Below are 21,460 nucleotides of genomic sequence, written 5' to 3'. Positions count from 1 at the left end.
TATAAAAATTTGACAATGTATTTGTAGAGAAATGTTGTGGTCATTATTATGCCAAAGACCTCCCCACAACAACCGGTAACCTACGCCAATCTTGGCACGAAATCTCAACAACACCTGCCAATCCTTGCAGAAGCAATAACTTTTTCTACCTAAGTCAGAGTGACAAACTCTACAAACCAAAATTGTAGCTCTTGAACTGCTCTACAACTTTTCAGATGTGTTACCATTTGGACTCACTAATGCAGTGATAACCTTTTAGTAGATGATGAATAATTTATTTGATCCATATCTCAGTTGTGGTCTTTTTGGATGAAATTTTGATGTATATAAAGACTCTCTTTGAGCATGAAAGAGGTCACTCTACCATAGGATGGATGGGCAGTTGGGTGTCCGATGCCATTCAATGGAGCAACATTGAGCTCCAGCCCATCATGCTGCAGCAGAGACAAACCTATGGGAGCAGTCTATATTCACGATCAGGGGCCGCTCCCTTGGTGAGAGGATGAGTTCTCTAGGGTTCCAAGCGGTCCCAACTTCTCTTTTATGCAGCGTCAGCATGATGGGATCTTAGAGAGATTGGATGGACTTTACCGAGGAGACAGGAACATGCACAGCGGGGGTTCAATCAGTAAAATGCCCATGTCTATCTAGTCCCCATTGCATTGCATCTAGAACAGCTGTGGCAAGGAATCCCTTCAAAAAAGGGGTCAAGATTCTACATGTAATGTTCCACAAGGAGGAGGTCAAGCAGGCCATCGCACAGATTGGCAAGTGGAGGTCACTACTTCACAGGATGGATGGGCCAAATCCATCCCATCACACTATAGCATAGACGAACCCTAATCTACTTAAAGTCTTCAAAAGATGAAGGCCCTATTAGACTTTAAAAACCCAGATATAATGAGCTAAAGGGGTGGAACTTATATGTGGGCATCTAAACCCAAGGCAAGTGCAACATAAACATAAAAACCCTAGTGCAAAGCGCGAAGTGTTTGAGGCCACAGGGAGCAAGAAAGTTGTGGTGTGGCATCACTATGGCAACATAAAACCCGTGAAGAGCATTGGTGATGATCAGTATGTGTGGTCCGTTGTGGTCTCCTAGCTGTGGCCCTATGCCGGACAAGTGCCACTGTCACACCCGTCGGTTGTGCCCTTGGTCTATTGAACATGGAGGGAAGATCCTCGAGCCTGAGCTGTGCATCAACACATGGGTAAGTCTATCGTATCTCTCGCTCTAGGCCCCGGCTAAGCCGTCTCCCTGGGACGTGATGGCCCACGCCACCAAATCAATGCATAGCCAACGTTAGAAAACACGGAACTGTCCTATTAATATCCTCAAAGAATGGGGGAGATGTATGTGTGTGTAGCCTAGCAGGTCGATGAAGCAGTGATCCCTATAGGAGCGGAGCTTCACAAGAAGCTTACTAGGGGCTGACTAGGTACTGAATGTGTGCAGCTATACAAGATCCTCTCAGAGAACTGGTTAGCCTTGTGGTAGGTAATTGAGCAGAAGGAGCCTCAAGGCTATACTTACAGGGAGGTAATGTGTCCATGTGGAGCCCCATACTCTCAAACCATCTACATGTCCATGCTAACCAACGTCTCTAATCACCTCAACAACTGCTAAATTCATGGATGGGAAAAAGGCAAACCATGGTAACCTAAGTCGACATGAAGCCGATGGGCCATAATCCCTGACTGGATAGAGGTATGTGATCACCTAGAATGTTGCATCAAGCTACTCAGCCAAAATGATCTAATGTGGGACCAACGTCTTACTATGGATATCTGTCACAATAAGAGAACCTAGAGACTCTCTAATTTGGACCAAGTCCACCTCTGATTAACAGGCATGCTCGACAAAAAAGAGAAGAGACCTGGTCTGGAGATCTTGGACATGAGAGTGAAAACACTTCCACTCAAGTCTAGCATGTCAAGAATATCCTTGCTCAGTCGGGCCTACATTTTTGGTCACGTTGTGAAAATCAAGCCAGAGAAAAGAGCCCCCAAGTATGTAGGATGCAATGACCTCCACTAGTTATTTGTCCACTATGGACTGCTCTCTATGCATGGCTGCGTATTGAAGATCAGCACCTTGGTTTTAAAACGTTGACCTTCAAATCATGTGTCTCGCAACAGGTATGGAGTGCATCCAAGTGTCACTGGAGGCCCTCAGTAGAGCTGAGAGGGAGAGTAAGACCACATCGTCTGCATAGAGGAGAATCTTGATGAAGGAGTTGGCGCAAGAATAGCTTGCACCCCTAGTGTCCTGATGTGTAGAGGCCAAACAAGGTTGGTGAAGCCAACAATCCTATTTGACCCCTACACTGCTCCTAATATCCTCTAGCCACCCTATAGCCATCTGAATCCTACGTGAGACCCCTCTCATAGAGTGCAATGACTACCCAAATGATTTCCTAATCGTACCCTAGATCTTGTAAGCGAGTGATGAGGCAGCTCTTGGCATTGTATCCAAAGCCTTGTGGAAATCCACAAAACAACAATAAACCCTCTGTCTCCATGCCTTGTTCTCCTCAATGACACCTCTAGGTGTGAGTATGTCATCTATATTCGAGTAATTAGCTCAGAATCCTACTTTTACGGGTAGACTAGGTCTTGGCCAAGCCTTAATCTACCCTTTTGTATAAAGGTTTGTATTTTACACTGATATTGCCAATTTTATATGTGTTTACATTGAATGAGTCCCACTATGTCCCGACTTTCGACAGGTAGGAGAAGAGTGTGGATTCTTTGGGATCGAAGTCATCTAATCCCGGATTTTGTCGAGATCAACTTTCTAGAGGACCCCCGTTGGCCTAGAGAGTTTGTTTCAACTCGTTCCCTAATGCATGCTTCATCTGTAAGGAGGTCGGCCACTTCACTACTAAGAACTGCTCGAACAAACCTAGCAACACATTGTCGGCCTGAGGCGAGCTACAGGATTCTCCGCATTCCTCGATTCGTGAAGTGGTCCGTGCAGAAGACAATGTCATGCCCGATATACCCAGAATCTGCGGTGATGAGCTTGATAGGATGACCCAAACGCACCCACATGCTCACGAAGCCACCTCAAGCAATGATGAATGAAGGATGGTGGGAAAGAAAGGCAAGACCTCTCCTACGAAACCAAAGGACTCCCATGACCCCAATGACAAGATAACCATAGCAAGGAAAGAGACACCTAGGGAAGTGGAGATAGCCCCCGTAGGCTCTCAAATAACACCCACCGGGCAAACACCCAGCGATAGGCCAGAGATGAAGAGATGCTTGAAGCTAACCATAGGAAGAGAGCTCATGAAGAGAATAAAAGAGAGAAGATACCCATGGAAGTCAAGGGAGGCCCTCAGGGTAAGCCGTCACACAGCCTTTCCAAACGTCTCGAAAATGTCGTGAGGGCATTTTGCTTCAATGCTGCTTGTTTGACAAAACCAAAGGTGAACAATGTGCAAGAGGTAGGGCAGAGTAAAAAGGAGAGGTCAAGTGATGGCTGGTGAGAAATATCATATAGTGTGTGTGCATAAGAGTGCCCGAGTGTGGTGTCTGTGGGAGGAGAGGGGGCTCCTCATTCGAGAAAGTCCAGCCAAAAGCCCTTGAGTTATTACTAAACAGGATCTTTATTAACTCCTCGTTCTGGCGAACGAAAGCCTGCTTCTTCTGGCAGACCATGCAGCGATACTCACGTACCGTCTCCTCACTCCGAAGGTTATGCTTGGTCTCAAATCTGAGATAGCGGTGTAAAGCCTTACACCTATCACCATAGTTGTTGCTAGATACTGAGCCAAGGGGAGGTGGGGCGAGTGGAGAGGTGGTGTGTATGAAAGTGAAGACCGGCCTCTTGGAGGGGTGTGTGTGATCAGAGTAGCTCAATCTTCTAGGAGCAAGAGGTCCTCAAGATCTATGAGTAATATGGTGGGTTGTGGAGAGGTCTTGGGGAAGTGGCCATACTTGTATTTGAAGGAGACTTGTGTTTTGGAAAAAGAGGAAAACTTCATTTGAGCCTTATCTTGTTTCATTAGTTGGCATACTTTTCTTTTAGTCATTCGTTATTATAGAATTGGATCCACCCGAGGAGGGCCATCGGTCTAGACCATTATAAATGACCAGGTCATGCATCCTACCCTTGTCCAAGAAAGCATGCCCATAAGATGTGACCGGGGTTCTCGCTTGCCTGCAAATACTTGGGATATCCCTACCTCATCTAGATAGATGTCTGGCAAACAATAGAGTCATCTAGAAAATCCAGACGTGATACCTAATGTGTAGCATCCTTGCCTTGGAAGTCTCCAATAAGGAGGACTTCTCCATGATGTCCGAATGCAAGGCTGCATACCGTGAAGTTACACCCTCCTCATGTAGATCTCTGGCAAAATGTGAGGCCTCAGAGTAGCACAATCCGGCCTAAAGAGGGACCTAGCCTCAGCCCTCCATTGAGCGACCCACGGAGGACGATTCGGCCTCTAGGTGGCTAGTGGACAAATACAAGAGCACCAAGCTGGACCTACAAGCAATGGAGATCCAATGTGTGGAGTATTCCTATGACTCCTCTAAGTAAGGTAGGTGCAATAGAGTGACAGGCTGACACGGCTGTCCTTCCAAACCCCGGGCTGGTAGGATCCCAAGACCAATGGTTGAGAAGACAAAAGGGGCCAAATGTACTTGGGCCCATAGGATATCTCGGAGTTGACAATTCTTTTACTTTGAACTATTTCAAGAAGAGAAGGAGACCTTGGAAGTGTGGGTAGCACTGGAGGAGGTCTAGGCCCACACACCCTCTATGGTCACCGCAGGCATCACAACATAGTTAGAGGTCCCCTTCCCGGATGAGGAGCCCTCAAGGCTCTTCCAATGCAAGAATACCCAAGGGAGTATCTTTTGTTCCACATGTTCTTTTGCTGCTTTTGGGAGCAAATTAGCTCTCTCTGCACTTAGCTTTTCAACACACTTTGGCTCAGCCCAATCGCTAGCTTGGGGCTGATCCCAAAAGGGGGGCGATAGAGCCGACATCCCCCAATGGCGCTTGATCACATTATTGGACACAAACTACAAGATCTTAGCAAAGGTCTTGATCTTGAGTCTTGATCCAAACCTCCTTGACATCATGCATGACAACAGACAAGTTTTGTTCAGGAAAGGAGCATCCTAAACAACATCTTCATGATTTGGGAGATATTGGATTGGACACAAGAGGAGGCACAACTTATCGATATCGTCCTACTGGATTTCAAGAAAGCATATGATAGGGTGGATTGGGTTTCTTTGGAGAGCACCATGCGAAGATAAGGCTTTTTGGACCATTGGGTACAAGGGATCTCCACCTTGCACTTAGACAGCTTCAGCCAAGTTCTCATAGGGGGGCGTAGAAGGGAGGCCTTCTCACTCTCCAACTCCATCTGACTATGAGAGTGGTGCACGTGCGGAAGAGTGAGAAGAGAGAGAGAGAGAGAGAGAGAGAGAGAAAGAAATTTGTTAAAGTCTTCGGAAGACCGATGGGTCTATGAGACCATGAGAAACCTGATACAAGCCAACTGAAAGAGTGGAGCTACTAACCGAGCATCCACACCCATGCTTTTCTCCCCAATCTTCGGCCTTTTTTTACACTCTCTTGGGTCCTACATATTGCACAAACAAATTCCAACACTTTAATCCATTGGAGGTTAGCGAAAAGCATGCATTCCTAGTTCTTGGACTATTTCTAGTCCCTTGTGGGCGTCCCCACAATTCTCTTTTTACCAATACAAGGCAAAAGTAAAAACAATAAAACTTATTCCCGGTTAACCAACTTCACTATTCTTTGACCGAAGTCAATTCTAATAAAGAATAATCTTTAAGGTATCTACAGATAACCTTGCCTCTCGGTCGTTTCTTCTCTGTATGATATACAATTTGTTCTGCTTGGAGAATCTCCTCCATGTCTTCCACCTCAAGTGGCTCTTCTTGAACTGGTTATGTGGGTTCTAGTTCTTGATACTTCTTTAGAAGACTCACATGAAAAGCATTGTGAATCTTCCAAGTCTCGAGCAGCTCTAGTCGAAAAGTGAAGGCCTCACTAACTCTGAATGGTCCATAATACCTGGGAGACAACTTTGGGTATACTTTCTCTTTTCCTTTCATCTTTCTAAGTCATGCTTTTTCAAACTTTAGTAGGACCCAATCTCCTTCTTGGAGATTCACATCCGGTGCTTGTCTGCTACCTTCTTTTGCTTTTGTTGAGATCTTTCAATTGTTGTTTGTACTTGAGAGAAAGCTGTATCTAAGTCTCGGACATACTAGTTGGCTGCAAATATCTCGTCCTTTATTCTGAGGATAGGTGGTAGAATCACTTTTCCATAAATAACTTCGAATGGGGCTTTTCCTATGGAGCTATGAATAGTGTTATTGTATGTAATTCCATGAGAGAAAGATACTTTTTCCATTCGATCTTCTGATAACACTTGAGAAGATCCAACTCCGTGGAATTTGCATTCTCACCTTGTCCAGCTGACTGAGGAGGAAAAGACGATGAAAAGTCCAGTTTTTTCCCCATATTATCAAATAATGCTCTCCTGAATAAACTAGTCATCGTGGGGTCTCGATCACTAACAATCGACTTAGGCATCCCATGGTGCTTGAAGATCCGTGCTAAGAACTATCTGGCCATATGGTGCTTGAAGATCTGTGCTAAGAACTATCTGGCCATGTGGTTTGTCTTGATAGTTTTTCTTACTGGAATGAAATGGGCCTGCTTGCTGAACATGTCAATGATGGTCCATATCCCATCATTTGGATCTAGGAAGATCAAAGATGAAATCCATGGCGATGGTCCCTGCGATATGGGCACCGGCATGAGAAGTCCTAGGGTCTTGTTCCTATCATACTTGCCTTTTGGCATGTAAGACATTCAGTTACAAGCTTATGAATGTCTTTCCACATCCCTGGCCAAAAGAAATATCTCTCAATGGCATGTATAGTAGACATCATACCTCGATGCCTTGCATAAGGAGGAGCATGAAATTCTTCCAAAACTTTGGCTCGCATGTCTTGGGTCACACAAAGATTATCATTTTTCATGAGAAATCTGTCTTTCAATGTATACTCGCTGGAGGATACCCCTGCTGAATATTTCTCATGGTCTCTCCAAAATGGCCTCCAAGTCCCGGTGATATGTTATGGTGACATTATTCACTTTAGACCTTCTAGATAAAGCATCCGCAACCCTATTCTGAGCTCCCGGAGAATAAACAATCTGAAAATGAAACATGGACAGAAAATTTGCCCACTTCATCTGCATTTTGGAGATCTTGGTTTGAGTTAAGAAATACTTGTGGCTCTGATGGTCGGTCTTGACTGTAAAGTCAGCTCCAAGAAGATAATGCTTCCAAATATTTAAAGCAAGAATAACTGCTAGTGTCTCTTTCTCATAAACATCCAAAAACATACCGGCATCACGCAGCCTCCTACTTTCATAAGCTATGACCCGGCTTCTTGATGGAGGGAAGCTCCCACACACTCTCCACATGAATCGCGGTCCACATCAAACAGTTTCTGTAAATCTAGAACAACAAGAATAGGCTCAGTCGTTAGCTTTTCTTGGAGAACATTAAAAGCTGTCCTTTGTCTTTCTCCCCACCTGAAAACTACATTTTTCTTGGTCAAGTCATGTAAGGGGGCTGCTATATCAGGAAAGCTAGATGAAGCGTCTATAATAGGAACAAAGCCCAAGAAAACTACGTACTTCATGTACCGAGGGAGCTCTGGCCATTCCTGTATAGCTTTGATCTTGGCTGGATCCATCCGAATCCCTTCCTTGGAAATCATGAGTCCAAGATAATGAATCTCGTGAAGAAAGAATTTACTCTTTTTGGCATTAATAAAAATCTTATGATTTTTTAGTTCTTGAAACACACTAGCCAAGTGCTCTTTGCGCTCTTCTTTTGTCTTAGAAAAGACCAAAATATCATGAAAGAAAGTGCCTGTAGGATCTGAAAATTGTGTCCATCATACGATTTAAAGTGGTTGGTGCATTGGTAAGTCCAAAAGGCATCACCAAAAACTCATAAAGTCCAAATGTGGTCCGAAAGGTTGTCTTATGGACATCTTGTGGGTGGATCCTTATCTGATGGTATCCACTTTTTAAGTCAATACGGCTAAAAATCGTGGCCCCTTTCAGTCTGTCCAAAATATCATCTATGCGAGGGATTGGAAACCTGTTCTTGACTGTCATTTTATTAAGAGCTCTATAATCCACACACATACGATTAGAGCCATCCTTCTTTTTAACTAAGAGCATGGGTGAACAAAAGTGTGAGGAACTAGGCTTGATAAGTCCTTTGGAGAGTAAATATTGTACCTGTGCCATAATTTCTTCAATCTGGGCTGCGCTCACATGGTACAGCGGCCGATTCGGGGGCTCACTTCTTGGAAGGAGCTCTATAACATGCTGTTCATGTCGTTCTAGAGGAAGCTCTCCAAGTAGAGAATCTGAAAAACAATCTTTGAAAGATTCTAGAAACTGAAATTTTCCTTTTTCTAAAGGACTTATTCCCACTTGAGGTTCACCCTCTTTCTCTTTAACAAACACCATATACGCAGAAATTGCAGACTTTATTGATTCAGGAATGGAAATATTTGAACAACTAGAATGGTCTCGCCTTTTCCCTTAGCCAAAATCTTGTGTTGCTTATTCCGATGCACAAAACTGAGAGTTCTTGCTTTAGAATCAAGAACTACCTCCTTTCTATGGAATCACGGCATACCCGAAATAGCATCATAATGCTTGAGAGATGAAACATAAAACTCTTCGTGGTCTACATAGTCCTGTACATGAATTCTGAGCTTTCCAATCGAAGGTGTGACTTTTGACTGGATCCCCTTCAAAAACATGCTCTGCATCCAAAGATAATCCCAATTCTTCCATCTTAATTCCTAGCCTCAAAGCTCAATCTTATGAAATGAAATCATCGGTAGCTCCTGGATCAAAAAGAATTAAAGCATTCGGATCTCTTACTTTACCCCACGCGAGGCAAAGTTATAGGTTTCCTAGTTCTGTGGTTCTGCCCAACATATCTGGGACTCCTCCAGCCACAAGCTTTGGCGGTTCTCTAGTGCTTTTTGCTTTGGTGAGTTATCTGCAAAGAATTTGATCCTAACAATATGCAGCACTGTTGTAGGATGAGTCCAAAACATTGGTCGATAATACATGGGGCTGTCGACCCACTCTCAACTATTGTTTCGGTCTTTTGAAAGTGATGTGCAAACAATTCATTTTAAGAAAGAAAGCAACTTAGTCAGATGCAAAGGATTTCTAATTGGTCTACTTTCATCATCTAAATCCGGTCTGTTCTCCACCTTTCTTAGGGATATAGCCCTCTTGGAAATACCATTGAGAAGGCTACTTAATCAAATAGCTCAATTGGCTATACACCGATAAAACAAGATGCCCCTTCCCATGGTCAGGGTTGGTACACTCTTCTCAAGTAATTTCAAAACATTAGCAGTGATAATTTGTTCCTGCTACCCTCTAATTTGGTGCTAATCTGCAACAAAGATTGAAAAAGCATAGCATCTACTTATGTTTGGGAACGAACAACACATTAATTACCTGGCTCAGCAAGAAATCTGTGGTTTCAGGTCCAAGTTTCCCAAGTACTAGATACCTTCCAGTTTGTTGTTTCTTGTAATCCTTCAAAGTGTATGATTTAAAATGTCTCTGCATGTAATTAAAATGTAAGCATTCAATACCAAAATGTCCCTTTCTATAAATCCCTTTTTATATAAAGCAAAAATATGAGAGGTACTGTAGCAAGTTTTGATGGGATGAAGGATCCATGCACACAAATTCAAGATAAAACAAGGCAAAGCCATGTGTTTCTCTCATTTGATACATAAATATCATGCCAACCCCAATGTCAATATCAATCGCTTTCACAAAGAAAATATTCAACTTAGAGGTCAATTGGAATGCAGGTTGAGGATGTGAAGCTGGCCTGTACGATGAACTGATATGTTGTCTGATCTATAGACCTAAAGATCATGCCGACCCCAATGTCAATATTAATCGCTTAAAATATTCAACTCAGAATCCAGGGTGGTGACAGTGAGGCTGGCCTGATAATGAACTGATATATATTTGGCAGAGCTCATGGAGTGACAGCTCGGGTGAGTTCTTCTCAATTTTTAATTGTCTTGTGGTAGGTACCGCACATGTGATTGACCTTGTAAAAGCCACATGAGCTAAGTTACTCTCTCACTTACCCACGGTAGCGTGACAGAACTGCATCACATGTGTTGCATGCACATGAGTATTGATGCATAGAGATACTCCCCACCGTTGTGTATTGTTCTATTGCTATGCAAAAGCGATTGCAACTCTTGGTGAAGTTTAGAAGCCTTGCTGAAGGTGAAGAGAGGCAGTCACCTTCTCTCCTACTCTTTTACAACTGGCATCCCTCACTCTCTCTGTGGAGGCTTGCTGCTCTTTCTGCTGTGATGAGCTTTAGGCTGATTTCTAAGGCTGACTGATGCTGTAGAATGAAAAGATTGGCCATTTTATGGGCTGGAAGAGCCTACTGTAGATGGTTGGCCAGATCTGGGAGCTGGACGACCTGAATAGGGCTGAACTGCCCTTTCTACAGACCCAGGCTGGTCTGTAACAAACCCGATGGTAAATCAACCAGATCCGGGCCTAAAAATACACTTGCTCCCCCTTGGGCCTGTTCTGCTGCTGTGTCCTATTTTGCACCGGGTCTGCTGCTGTCAGACCCACAGTTGCTGGCATGGCAGTGCAGCACCCTGTTGTTCTTTCTTTGCTGCATTTCTGTACCTGGATGATGTGGCAGCCAGTATGACTGCCAGGTGGACCTGTTGGAGCTCATGGAGCCCTGAAGCAGCCTCATGGGCTGGCTGCGAAGTTTCGAAAGCTCATACTTCCATGCATGCAGATGCCATGGGCTGAGGATGCTCAGGACAGACCTAATGAGAAGCTCTACCTAAAACAGGAACAAGGAATGCCAGATTGGTGCTATCAATGACAGTACTTGTAAATGGGTGCTGATGTTGGTTAATCCTCCATTTACATCTGCATTAATGCTACATAGCAAGCTACAGACAATGGTGGTGTCATACCCAGTAACTTCACTTTTGGTCAAACCAGCAAATTTTAAAGAGAACCTCATAGGTACGGAAAAGGTCATCACCACCAAGCCTTCATGACATTTGGTACACAGAAAAATGTTATATTCTGACTAAAATGTTATATTTGTTTCCTTTGCAAGAATCAACATCCTTAATGATTAAATCTGGGATGCTCTTCGCCGTATTTGGTAAACAGATTCCGAAGCAGACTCTAGAGGAAGAAGCCCATGCCATGCAAACAATGCCATGACTATCTTCAAGTAGTATTGTTGACTTTCTTGTCATTGTTGTGTTGCTTCTATTCCTGTTCTTTGATGTTTGACTTGATGTCATTCTGACTATATTGGTTGCATATCACTTGCTGAGTAGACAATAGTGATATCTGGATTACATTGGTCTTCGCAAAATGAAAAAAACATTACATACTTGGTTGCAATATCTAGATTACATTGGTCTTCACAAAATCTTTTAAGGCATATGCTATATCGATTTGGCAGTGTTTCATGCTTTGGCTTTGATTGCTTTTCTGTATCATCTCTTCTGATGTGTGTCAATTGTCTATTGTTGTCATCAACTATCTTGTGACTTTGCATTATATTTCTCATTCAAATATTCTTGGAGTATCATTCAATTTCTTCTCTCTGTCTTTTGATTTCTTCTGGTGATAATATCTAGGTCTCTATGGTGCAAGGTAAGTGTAGGGCTCAAGCCCTTCTATACCAGTTGGAGTCTATAGCTTGCTGACCCAGTCTGCATGTCTTCCAACCTATATTAAAACAAGTTGCCCTGTGTGGGCCTGACCTACAGCCACATGGCAGACACCAAGTGCCCCACCACCTCCTATACTATCAATTAGACTAGATAGGCCTGACCAGCACCTGCAGTCTACTAAATGCTACCATCTGTTGTACCTGACTGGTCTTATCCCAGTCGCCTATACATACTGGCCCTTTATGCTGCCCTTCAAGGCTGCCAATATGCCAGCCCTCTCCCAGGACCACCCATGCAGCCCTTCTATGTAGGCACATAATCCGTAGCCTGCATGCTGCCTACATGGCTCTCTCTCTCTCTCTCTCTGTCTCTGTCTCTCTCTCTCTCTCTCAAACTGATCTAATGAAGGCCAGTTTTGATATAGGATTAGAAATTAGAGGTGTCTCGAGCTGAGATGCCATGTGCACTCCTCAACTCTCTGAGTTTCAGAGATGTAGTAGCTACTCTTTTTTGGTGTGTAATTTGTCTCAGTCCCCCACTAGATCGTGTAGGTAGAGTTCACCATGATCTTCATAGGGTTTGGTCCTTACATAGGTGGAGACTACCGAGGTTGGCATTAGAGTCATTTATACGACTAGCCGAGACTGGCGTGAGCACAGCCTGGTATGCACACATTGCCAATCCTAGGTAGTCCTCTCAAATCCTCCTCGCTAGTTCTAGGAAAAGAAGCCTTGCATCCGTCAGTAATAGCTGGCAGGAGAGCTACTAGAAAGCTAGCATTCTTTGGTTGCAAAGCCGTCCCTCCCTCGCTAAATAAGCTATCTTTGGGCCGGCAGAACCATTCCCTATCCCCACTGGGAGATAGAGAGTCCCTACCAGCCAAAGTATTCAGATGGACCATCTCTTCCCTTTTTCACTACAGCTTAGATGCTCCTAATCCCTTGGTCCGATGTGATGAGATCAACCGTATAATAATGTTGGACTTACTCCAGCTCTATACATCACGGACTTTGGGGGGGAGGGGACACTTCTACCGTGACCACTTCTTGAGAGTATCAAAGGATGGCATGATTATCAGACCAAAGTATTTGAAGCACAAGGCGAGTCTCACAAAAGCCCTCTGGATTGCCATTGGACAGATGCAAGTCTCGCCCCATCAACTGAGGATGAAGGCATGGAGAGCCATAGTTATGCCTAAAGAGCAGCGGAACTGCAGATTATGCATGTTGGCAGAGGTGGAGGCAGAGGAGTATTTCTTGTGTACCTACCCCCTTTACTATGAGATTCAAGGATGGTACCACTGTCTGTTTCAACAGGGGCATGGTTTTGGTCCTCCCTTCCAATTGATTCACTTCCATGACCAGATCTATATTGGCCTCTATCTAATGGAGATCCAATGACACAAAGAACCTATTGCGTTGGATCACACAGTAGGAGGGGACAATGCCACGCGACACAAAGATGGATCGAGCTCAGCGACACATCACATATTTCTACACATTCAAGTCTGCCCTTGGGCATAGCAGGAGGAGATAGCCTATATGAGGGTAGCATGGGTCACTGAGAAGGACGATAAGGAGAGACGTAACCATAGATACATGGACCACAAATTCGACATGCATAGGCGGACCGAACACACGCGATGGAGGTTCAGCCCATCACGGCTCTACTTGGAGGGGACCACCTGACTAAAGGCGTCACTCTCGATGTGGCCCACCAGATACAAAGATTACGGAGACCGCATCCTCCACCACAGCGAGAGACATACCAATAGGCACAAATACAAGATATCTCTGAAGCTCACAAGAGAGCCGCCATGGCACCTAGCTGTGTGTTTTGACTTTGAGATTGAGTATGAGTTTTGAGTTTTGAGTTTTGAATTTAGTTTAGCATAGTACTCAGCAAAGGGCCTAAGTGAGCCCTTTGCTTCACCCCACAATGGCTTATATGAGTTAGCCTTGGATTGTACTTTGTCTCATAGACCTGCGAGGCCTTTTGAAGACAGTAATACACATCTCTCTCTCTCTCTCTCTCTCTCTCACTAATCAGCCTCTATAGCTTCCTCTTTCTCAGCCCACATGGCTTCCCTCAGATCCCATCCGCCGCTGATGATAAAATTCCCAAATGTCCTACTCATTTGGGGGATCACAGGTGGAACCTCCAACATAATCTGCCATGTATTTTGGCATATTATCATTTGACAAAGTTTGCACTCAAGTTTCTCCATGTCTCATTTGAGCATGTTTACCAAACTCTATTGGTCATGCTCTTTGCTATAAGCTTACTCGTTCTAGTTGTAGATCCTATTAAAATCCTATCAATGCTATTAATAGTGGTACTCAACCTTGTAGGATAACACGAATTGTTGGTCTTGACTTGGTAATTGTACAAATTGTTAGATCTATAATGGTGCTTTGTCAACTGAGTCGTATACATTCATACTTCCACTCCACACTTTTTACTCATCAGAACTTCACTAATATTCACTTTACTTGAAGTTCATCTATCATGATTGGCTATCAATCTTGTTTCTTCAAAGTTGCAATGTTGTTGTCATTTTGAATTCTAGAATGCTCTTGCTCTTTTAAGTTCTACTTTATTGCTTTCAGATTGTCTTTGCTTCAAATGCATTTGTGTGCTGGAATATCTTCTTCATCTGTACTTTATATGTTGTCCACTTTGATTGTTTTCTTGCTAAATTGCTCCTTTGGGGTTATGAATGTGCAGCTTCACTTTTTGTTCTTGCTACGTGGATGAGACATCTATCTATTGGCTTAATCAATGCATACTTTTCCAATTTCTTTTAATATTTATTGATGCCTTTAGTCATGAGAATTAGTGGCTGACCCTTTTGTTACTTTGATCTATACTCACTTTACCTGAGCTAATAGTCTCTATGTTGATCAATTATGTGTAGCACTTTGCATTTACACTTGTCACCTTCTTGGTCATAATGTCTTGAATTTGCACAATTGTTGATAAATGTTTCATATGTTGATGTTGAGTAAATTTTTGGCACAATATTGACGTATTTGAGGCTGAAAATATATTGGCATTGACTCGATGTGAAATGTATATACCTTTGTAAGACACCTTTGTAAGACTCGATGTGAAATGGTTCAACATGCCATTCAAATTTCACTATCGATGAAATTTTCAATGCAAATTGGTTCTTTGAGTAACACATTTGCAAAAAAATGCAAAAAGTCTTCAGACTGTCTTAAAGAATGTTGTCTTTGATGTATTGAAGGAACTGATGAAAACTACGCTGAATATGGATCAATTTAGACCAAGTTAGATGGTGTGTTATGCCCAAAATAGTGATTTGATCTAGTGATTTCATTAGACAATGAAATGATGTCCAAAATGATACATAATGGACTGAGAAATCTCCTCAAATCTATGTAAAGTCTCTGCTTAAGGCGATCCTTGGGTTTTCAAAGTAACTAGGCTGAGCTTGGTCTAGGGTTGTCAAATCCAATTGTCGGTTAGTCTGTCTAAGGATGCGTCAATTTTATGAGCAAAAACCTATGAGCAGGTTTATCCGAGCGTGTTTTTCAAGAGATTTTTAAAAATGTTTTTCTTTAGGAAACATGGTTTTTACACTTTTATTTTCACTAGAACTAGATCCCTTTATCATAAAAATATACAGACTAGTCACTTATTCATTTTAACACAACATAATTTTCTTATTTAGAGACATCCCTTTGTACCCCTGTTATTACCTTAAAAAAGTGTTGATTCCTTTAAGAAACATTCCTCATAATCACTCTCAATGTAATAATACTATGCATATATAATTACTTATTAACACATTTATATCATATGGCAATATCTTTTTAGTGTTTTTATAGCATATTTATGGACATGTTTCTAAAGAAGTTTAAATTACTATAAATAAGTATTAACTTGGGCTTATATATCACTCTCATAAAATATATGTAATATTTAATACTATATATGAAAGATTTTCCAAAATATAACTCCGTAGATGTGCTCAAATGGGGTGTTCCGATCAATTTGAGTGGCTGAATGACTATATTTGGACATTGGATATGAAAGTTGTCACTTTTAAAAGTGCTGTCCAAGGTAGTTTCGCCAGCGAAACTACCTTGGGAGACTTGCTTCAAAGGGGTTTCGCTGGCGAAACTACCTGGATGGCTTGCTTCAATGAGTTTTCTTTGAAGAAACTCTTTCATGAAGATAGGTTGAGAGAGGGTTCTCAATGTCACCCCCTATTAAGTAAAAGTTGTAAGAAGGATCATAAGGGAATTTTCATAGAAAAGTCTACTCTACATGTGGGTTTCTTCAAAAGCCATCCCATTATGCTCTCACCATTCCTACAGATTTACCTAAAGATTTTTGTATAAAATAGGCATTGCTATAATACTTTGCATATTTCTAAGTGAAACTATGTTTTCTTCTTATCGATTTTTGCCATATTTATGCATAGTTGGAAGCTTTTTTTTTCCTTCGCTCGGACGCTCGGAAGATTTCGCTCAGAAAATGCTCGTCCCCGTCTGTCTAACTAGGATAGTTAATCTAACCTAGGTCGTGGCGGGGCTTACTTGCCACATGGCTATTGACGTAGCAGCCTAGCAAAGGTGTCTTAGCTTATCTAGCCACATGTCAACTTCTCAAGGGTTCTTCCTTTCTTTGTTTCTTCTCTATCCTCTATCACTCGTCCCTTGCAATCAATCTGCACTTACTGATTGTCTGTTTTGTTTGCTTGCAATGGCCATGTGCGCTCAGTGTTTAGCTGGTGTTTGCGTCTTGTGTGCTTTTTTTCCTAGAGTCTGATGTGTGCAGCTATGTATGATGTGTATTGTGCATTAGTTGCTTGAGTTGGCTATGTATGATGTGGTGAGTGTGTGTTTGCAACCTTCGGTTTTATGGTGTTTGCTCGCTTCTAGCGCCTGTTGCTTGCAAGCGCTTGCTATGTGTTGAGAGGTGGTCACCAATTGGTGCTTCTCCCAATAAATAAAGAGAAATCTTTATTAGATTGACTTCGGTCAAAGAAAGTTAACTTGTAACTAGAATAAGTTTTATTTACTTCGCTTTGCATTAGTAAAAGAGAGATGTGGGAATACCCACAAGGGACTAGGATTAGTCCAAGAACTAGAATGCATGCATTTGGCTAACCTCTAATGGGTTAAAGTGTTGGATATTGTTTTGTGCAAGGTGCTAACAAAAAAAAAATCCTAAAAAACAAAAGGTAGATATACTTAGCAAGCAAACCAAAGCTTTATGTCATCATCAGTGCCCAAGCATAAGCAACTATACTGGGTTTCTAAAGACCCGCGGAGTATCTTGGGCAAACCCAGCGCTTACTAAAACACTAAAAAAATTCGACTTTGGTTCCAACTTTGGGAGCTGTCCATATAATATATTCAACTTTTCTGGTCTTGAATACCCAAACTATTGGTTGCATCATACAACCAAAAGCGACTCCCACCCTTACTTCCATCGCACATTGGGCCGACTCCCGTCTTCACCCATAAGCGTTTACCTCCTTAAGAAGAGTGGGACTTTGCAATTGGCTGTTTTGGCACAGCTAAGCTTGATTCAATTTGGGTTTGAATTTTCATTCCACAGTTCTATATACATATGACTAGTAGACACTAAAAAGAAACCTTCGTACAAAGATAAAGTCAAATATGTACAAAGATGAAAATTTTTTGAACTTGCAACCTCAAATGTTTTACTATAGAGGAACTTACATACGTAGGTGGTTGCAACATGTTTTCTTTTGGATTAGGCTCCTTGCCGGGCCTCTCCACGCTGTTGCACAAGGTCTATTAGGAGATCTATCAGCTGCATAGTGGTTGAGAGTTGTTGCAATGGTCGTTCATGTATGGCACTAGCTTATTAAGGTTTCTAGTAACATTTTCAAGAGAACTACCTCAATTGTCTTTATACAAATCAAACTATAGAAGCTGAAAGGTAAGTTTTGGCACCAATTGTGATTAACGCATAGGTGTGATCTAATAACCCAAATGTTCCAAGTTTAGTGGTTTGTAAAGGAAATAACTAAGGTCATTAATAGTGTGTTGTAGCCTACAAAGTGCACAAAGCTGGCCTGGAAGAGTAGAATAGTCAATGGGAGTGCCAGTAATAGATACTACTCCTTGTTGTCCTATGAGATTACCAAGTTCATTTTCAAAGTCTTCATTTGTGTGGACTAGTCTTGAATTTATCGCTTATGCTTTCATGAATCTGCGCATGGTGAATCTCTCACAGCCTTGGTAGACAGTGGCTTTTGATGTGGAAGAGCATCATTCATTAGGGAAGAAATGAAGTCTCAAAAGGGCCTCCAATTAGTGTTTCCTAATTTCAAGGGATTAGAGAGAGATTTGAGGTGTACCAATGAAAGTGCTCCTTTGTGTGGGGCACTGGTATGTTGATGTGTACAAAAGGCCATGTTGAGCATTTATGGGTGGGTAGACATCTCACCCATGGTTTAGACCTTGATCTTCACTCCTAGCCATTGATCTTATCTACAATCCAAGGGATACATTCAAATTTGGAGTAGAACACTTTACAACCATTAGATCAAGGTCTAGATCCAAGAGTTACAATCAAAGGATAAAGGGATTAAATCTAAACCCTTGAAAAAGGGAAGGATCTAATGGATGAGATCAAAATAGAAGGCGGGTCATTGTCAGCCAGAGATAGATCCAAGGGTGGAGATGCAAGAAAAAGGCGCTAGAATCCAGGCCCTTGATTCCATCAAGATCTAGTGGAGGAGATGGATGCAAAAGGCACTGAAATCCGGGCCGTTCAATATGCGCTTCAATCTCATCTCCACCCTCCAAAATGCGCCTCAATCTCAGCCCTTGATCTCATCTCCATCAATTGCTTTCATCTCCACCCTCCAAAATGCGCCTAGATCTCAGCCCTTGATTTCATCTCTTCATCTCCACCTTAGATTTGTCAAAGAAAGACTTCTCCTTCTTTATTAGACCCCCCTTTTGTCAACTCTTGCCAGCACCAAAGGTGCCTCCAACCATTTTGAGCATCCTAAGCCTTTGATCCATCCACCATCCCCCTCCATCCAAAGGCCAAGGTTGATCAATGTCAAAATAAAGGTAACCATGTCAGTTGAGTAAATGCTAGGGGACCCTTAGCCCATGGGTTACCATAGTGGGTTCACTTGGTCTTAACTTAATCCATTTCTTATGAGGCCCTTTTGAGACCCCAATTCTCCCCTAATGTGTACACTCTTTGAGGAAGCATTTTTATGAGATCTATCTTGTTCATTTTCAACCTCTTCATGTGTGTGGACTAGCATTGAGTTCGTTTCTTCCGCTTTTGCGAATCAGTGCACATGAATCTCTCACAGCTTTGTTTGGATAGTGACCTTTGATTTGGGGGAGCATCACTCGAACACTCTTTGCTTCAGCCTGAGGGCACCATCTTGCATTGGAAGAAATGTCCTCTCTTTCTTCTATTGGTTTCTTTGAAATTTGTAAAAAGGTCGTGTGAATACTTGCTAGTGTGTGGGTCACTTGTAAATCTCTCACAGAGCTAGCCAGTTACAAACATGAAATAGAATCATGTAAAGGAAGTGGGGATAGGGGTGGAGTGTGCTGAAACAATGATGTTATCCTCTACCTAGCTGTAGCCCTGATAAATGCTGGACAAGATCTCAGCACTGGTAACACTCTGTGTGCACGTGTGTTCATTTGTGGTGTGCGCACACATGTGCATGCAAATGTGGTGTGTGTGCAGGTGAGGGAGACACAAACACAGAATGGAGGACTTGGTCTGCAACCATTGTGCAACTTCTGAAAGATCTGAAATTATGTCAAGTTGAGGAATCTACCTGCCGATTCGGACTTCGAAATGCAAGGCATGTATCCCTTGCATTATGACCATCAGAACTCTCATACGAACGAGCAGTAGACCTTGCCTTTGTATCTTCTCTACGATGTGACTTTCTATCTTTCTGTCTGGCTCTTTCAACTGCATTCACAAGATTTTTCCTTGCGACTGATTGTCCTCCTCCCCCTTCTTTAAGGTGATATCGTTCCTCTTCCTGTTCATGGCTAGGAATTTCCCTTTCATCAAAACATAAATTTGGTTTTTCTTTCTGGAATTCCACTTCCATTAATGTGGCTTCTTCATCAAGACCTTCCCCAATTGTTCCAGTAAACTCAAAACTTTGGAATGGGTCTTTCAATTCCTTGTCTTCCATATTCAAAAAGTTACAGTCCTCCTTGCTCAAAGTTGGCAATCCATTTGTAAAAACTAGGTTCATCTCAGGAACTCCGAGCCAAAGCTCATCAACGTCCACATCCTCGGGCTTGTACCTTTTGCATAGTTAACGACAACCAAGCTATCAATGGTCTGTAGATTCTCGCACGTGCTGAAATATTATAAAGCGTTTTTTTTTTTTTGTTAATGAAGAACTTATATTCAGGAGAGAATAGGAATATCGATGTACATATAGGTGAAAAATCATGCACTATATGTAAAAAATCATGCACTAGTTTCCACAGTACCTTTTATGAGTAAGGAACCCATATAACCGCTCAAGCAGAGGGCCAGCACCATCGTGTGAGCCACAGTTGATTATATTGTCAATCTCATCCTGAAAGAAAGGGAAGCCCTCTTTCTGCATTCATTAAGGAGATTCTGTAACTTATACGTCATATCCGCGTACAGACAGGCGAGAACAAATGTCAGAATTAATTCTCTGATTTGATAGAGCTACTCTAAATTTTGCGATGTCTTCGTCGAAGTACATGAAAAAGTCTAAAAATGATCCATCCTACCCCAAAAATCTTTTTCAACTGATCCCAGTTGTCCCTCTTCTTTGCCAATTTCGTTCCATAGTCAAAGGAATGCATTTGGACGTCCTGGGGGTAGTAGCGGGATAGAATCTCGGCCACCAAGAACCCATTTGAGAAATCCCTGAAAAGTGAATTTAAAATGGTTAAGTAACTCTATTTTCACGCGCAGTGATGAACGAGAAAGGCTGATAAAGATGGATTGCCGACATTGACAACGGAAAATGTAAGCTTAGAAAAAGCAGGCGTGACTGTAACCGCCTAGCAGACGAGAGGAGGCGATGGAAGAGAATTCCGAAGTGGGCCGGGTGAGAAACATGAGTGGGTTAATCGGGAGCTAAGGAAGGAATGACAATTCTGCGAGTCGATCGGTCCGTCAAAGGTGTCAAATTAGATGATGGAAAAGGGTAGAAGGAAAAACCTCTTGATGTTTTTAATGGGGAAGGAGAGGTTGAGGGAGACGAGCCATTGAAGAACGTCACGACGGAGAGCCTGCATGGCCACCATTGCATTGCCTGCGGGTTCTTCATGAAATTGCTTGTGTTTTCATGGTGCGCGTCAAACGTGTTTGCCTTCATTCATTCATATCGTAAGTAAATACAATTCACATAAATAGCTTGTGAACCATTTAGGGACCCCCATATTGAATTTGGACCCCTATTAATTAATTTGTGCACGGGCCGAATCTTTGAAGTCGATTAAGGTATGTAAGAGACGCGGGCGAAAATGTCTGATTAAGGTATGTTCTGCTAGTCCTATAAAAGGAGCAGGGAGTAGATTGCAGGCAGGCAGAGAAGGTGGATGTGAAGCCTCTCAACAACAAGCAAGAAGAGAACGGGATGAAGGGA

The 21,460-nt window shown here is 42.5% G+C and overlaps 1 protein-coding gene across 5 annotated transcripts in view; it reads right to left on the bottom strand.

Moving 5' to 3' along the window:
• Positions 1-21,184, bottom strand: part of LOC147902735 (uncharacterized) — a 30,848-nt gene extending 9,664 nt beyond the window's left edge. For all 5 annotated transcript variants that reach the window (XR_015540902.1, XM_087373804.1, XM_087373803.1 and 2 more), the window contains exons 1-5: positions 21,034-21,184; positions 20,598-20,736; positions 20,325-20,437; positions 19,646-20,132; positions 9,578-9,685 (exon numbers count right to left, since the gene is read on the bottom strand). Coding sequence is in view for 4 of the 5 variants with exons in the window: in XM_087373804.1 (XP_087229930.1) it covers positions 9,578-9,685; positions 19,646-20,132; positions 20,325-20,437; positions 20,598-20,736; positions 21,034-21,119 (933 nt within the window). In the remaining variant the exon portion in view is untranslated. The remainder of the gene's footprint in view (positions 1-9,577; positions 9,686-19,645; positions 20,133-20,324; positions 20,438-20,597; positions 20,737-21,033) is intronic.
• Between the last annotated feature and the right edge of the window lie 276 nt (positions 21,185-21,460).

The sequence above is a fragment of the Dipteris shenzhenensis genome, chromosome 4 (assembly GCF_047967505.1).
Source record: "Dipteris shenzhenensis isolate YYH24624 ecotype China chromosome 4, Dip_SZ_1.0, whole genome shotgun sequence".
NCBI lineage: Eukaryota > Viridiplantae > Streptophyta > Polypodiopsida > Gleicheniales > Dipteridaceae > Dipteris > Dipteris shenzhenensis.
Note: the sequence above shows the minus strand (reverse complement) of the source record. Positions and strands in the feature narration are given on the sequence as shown.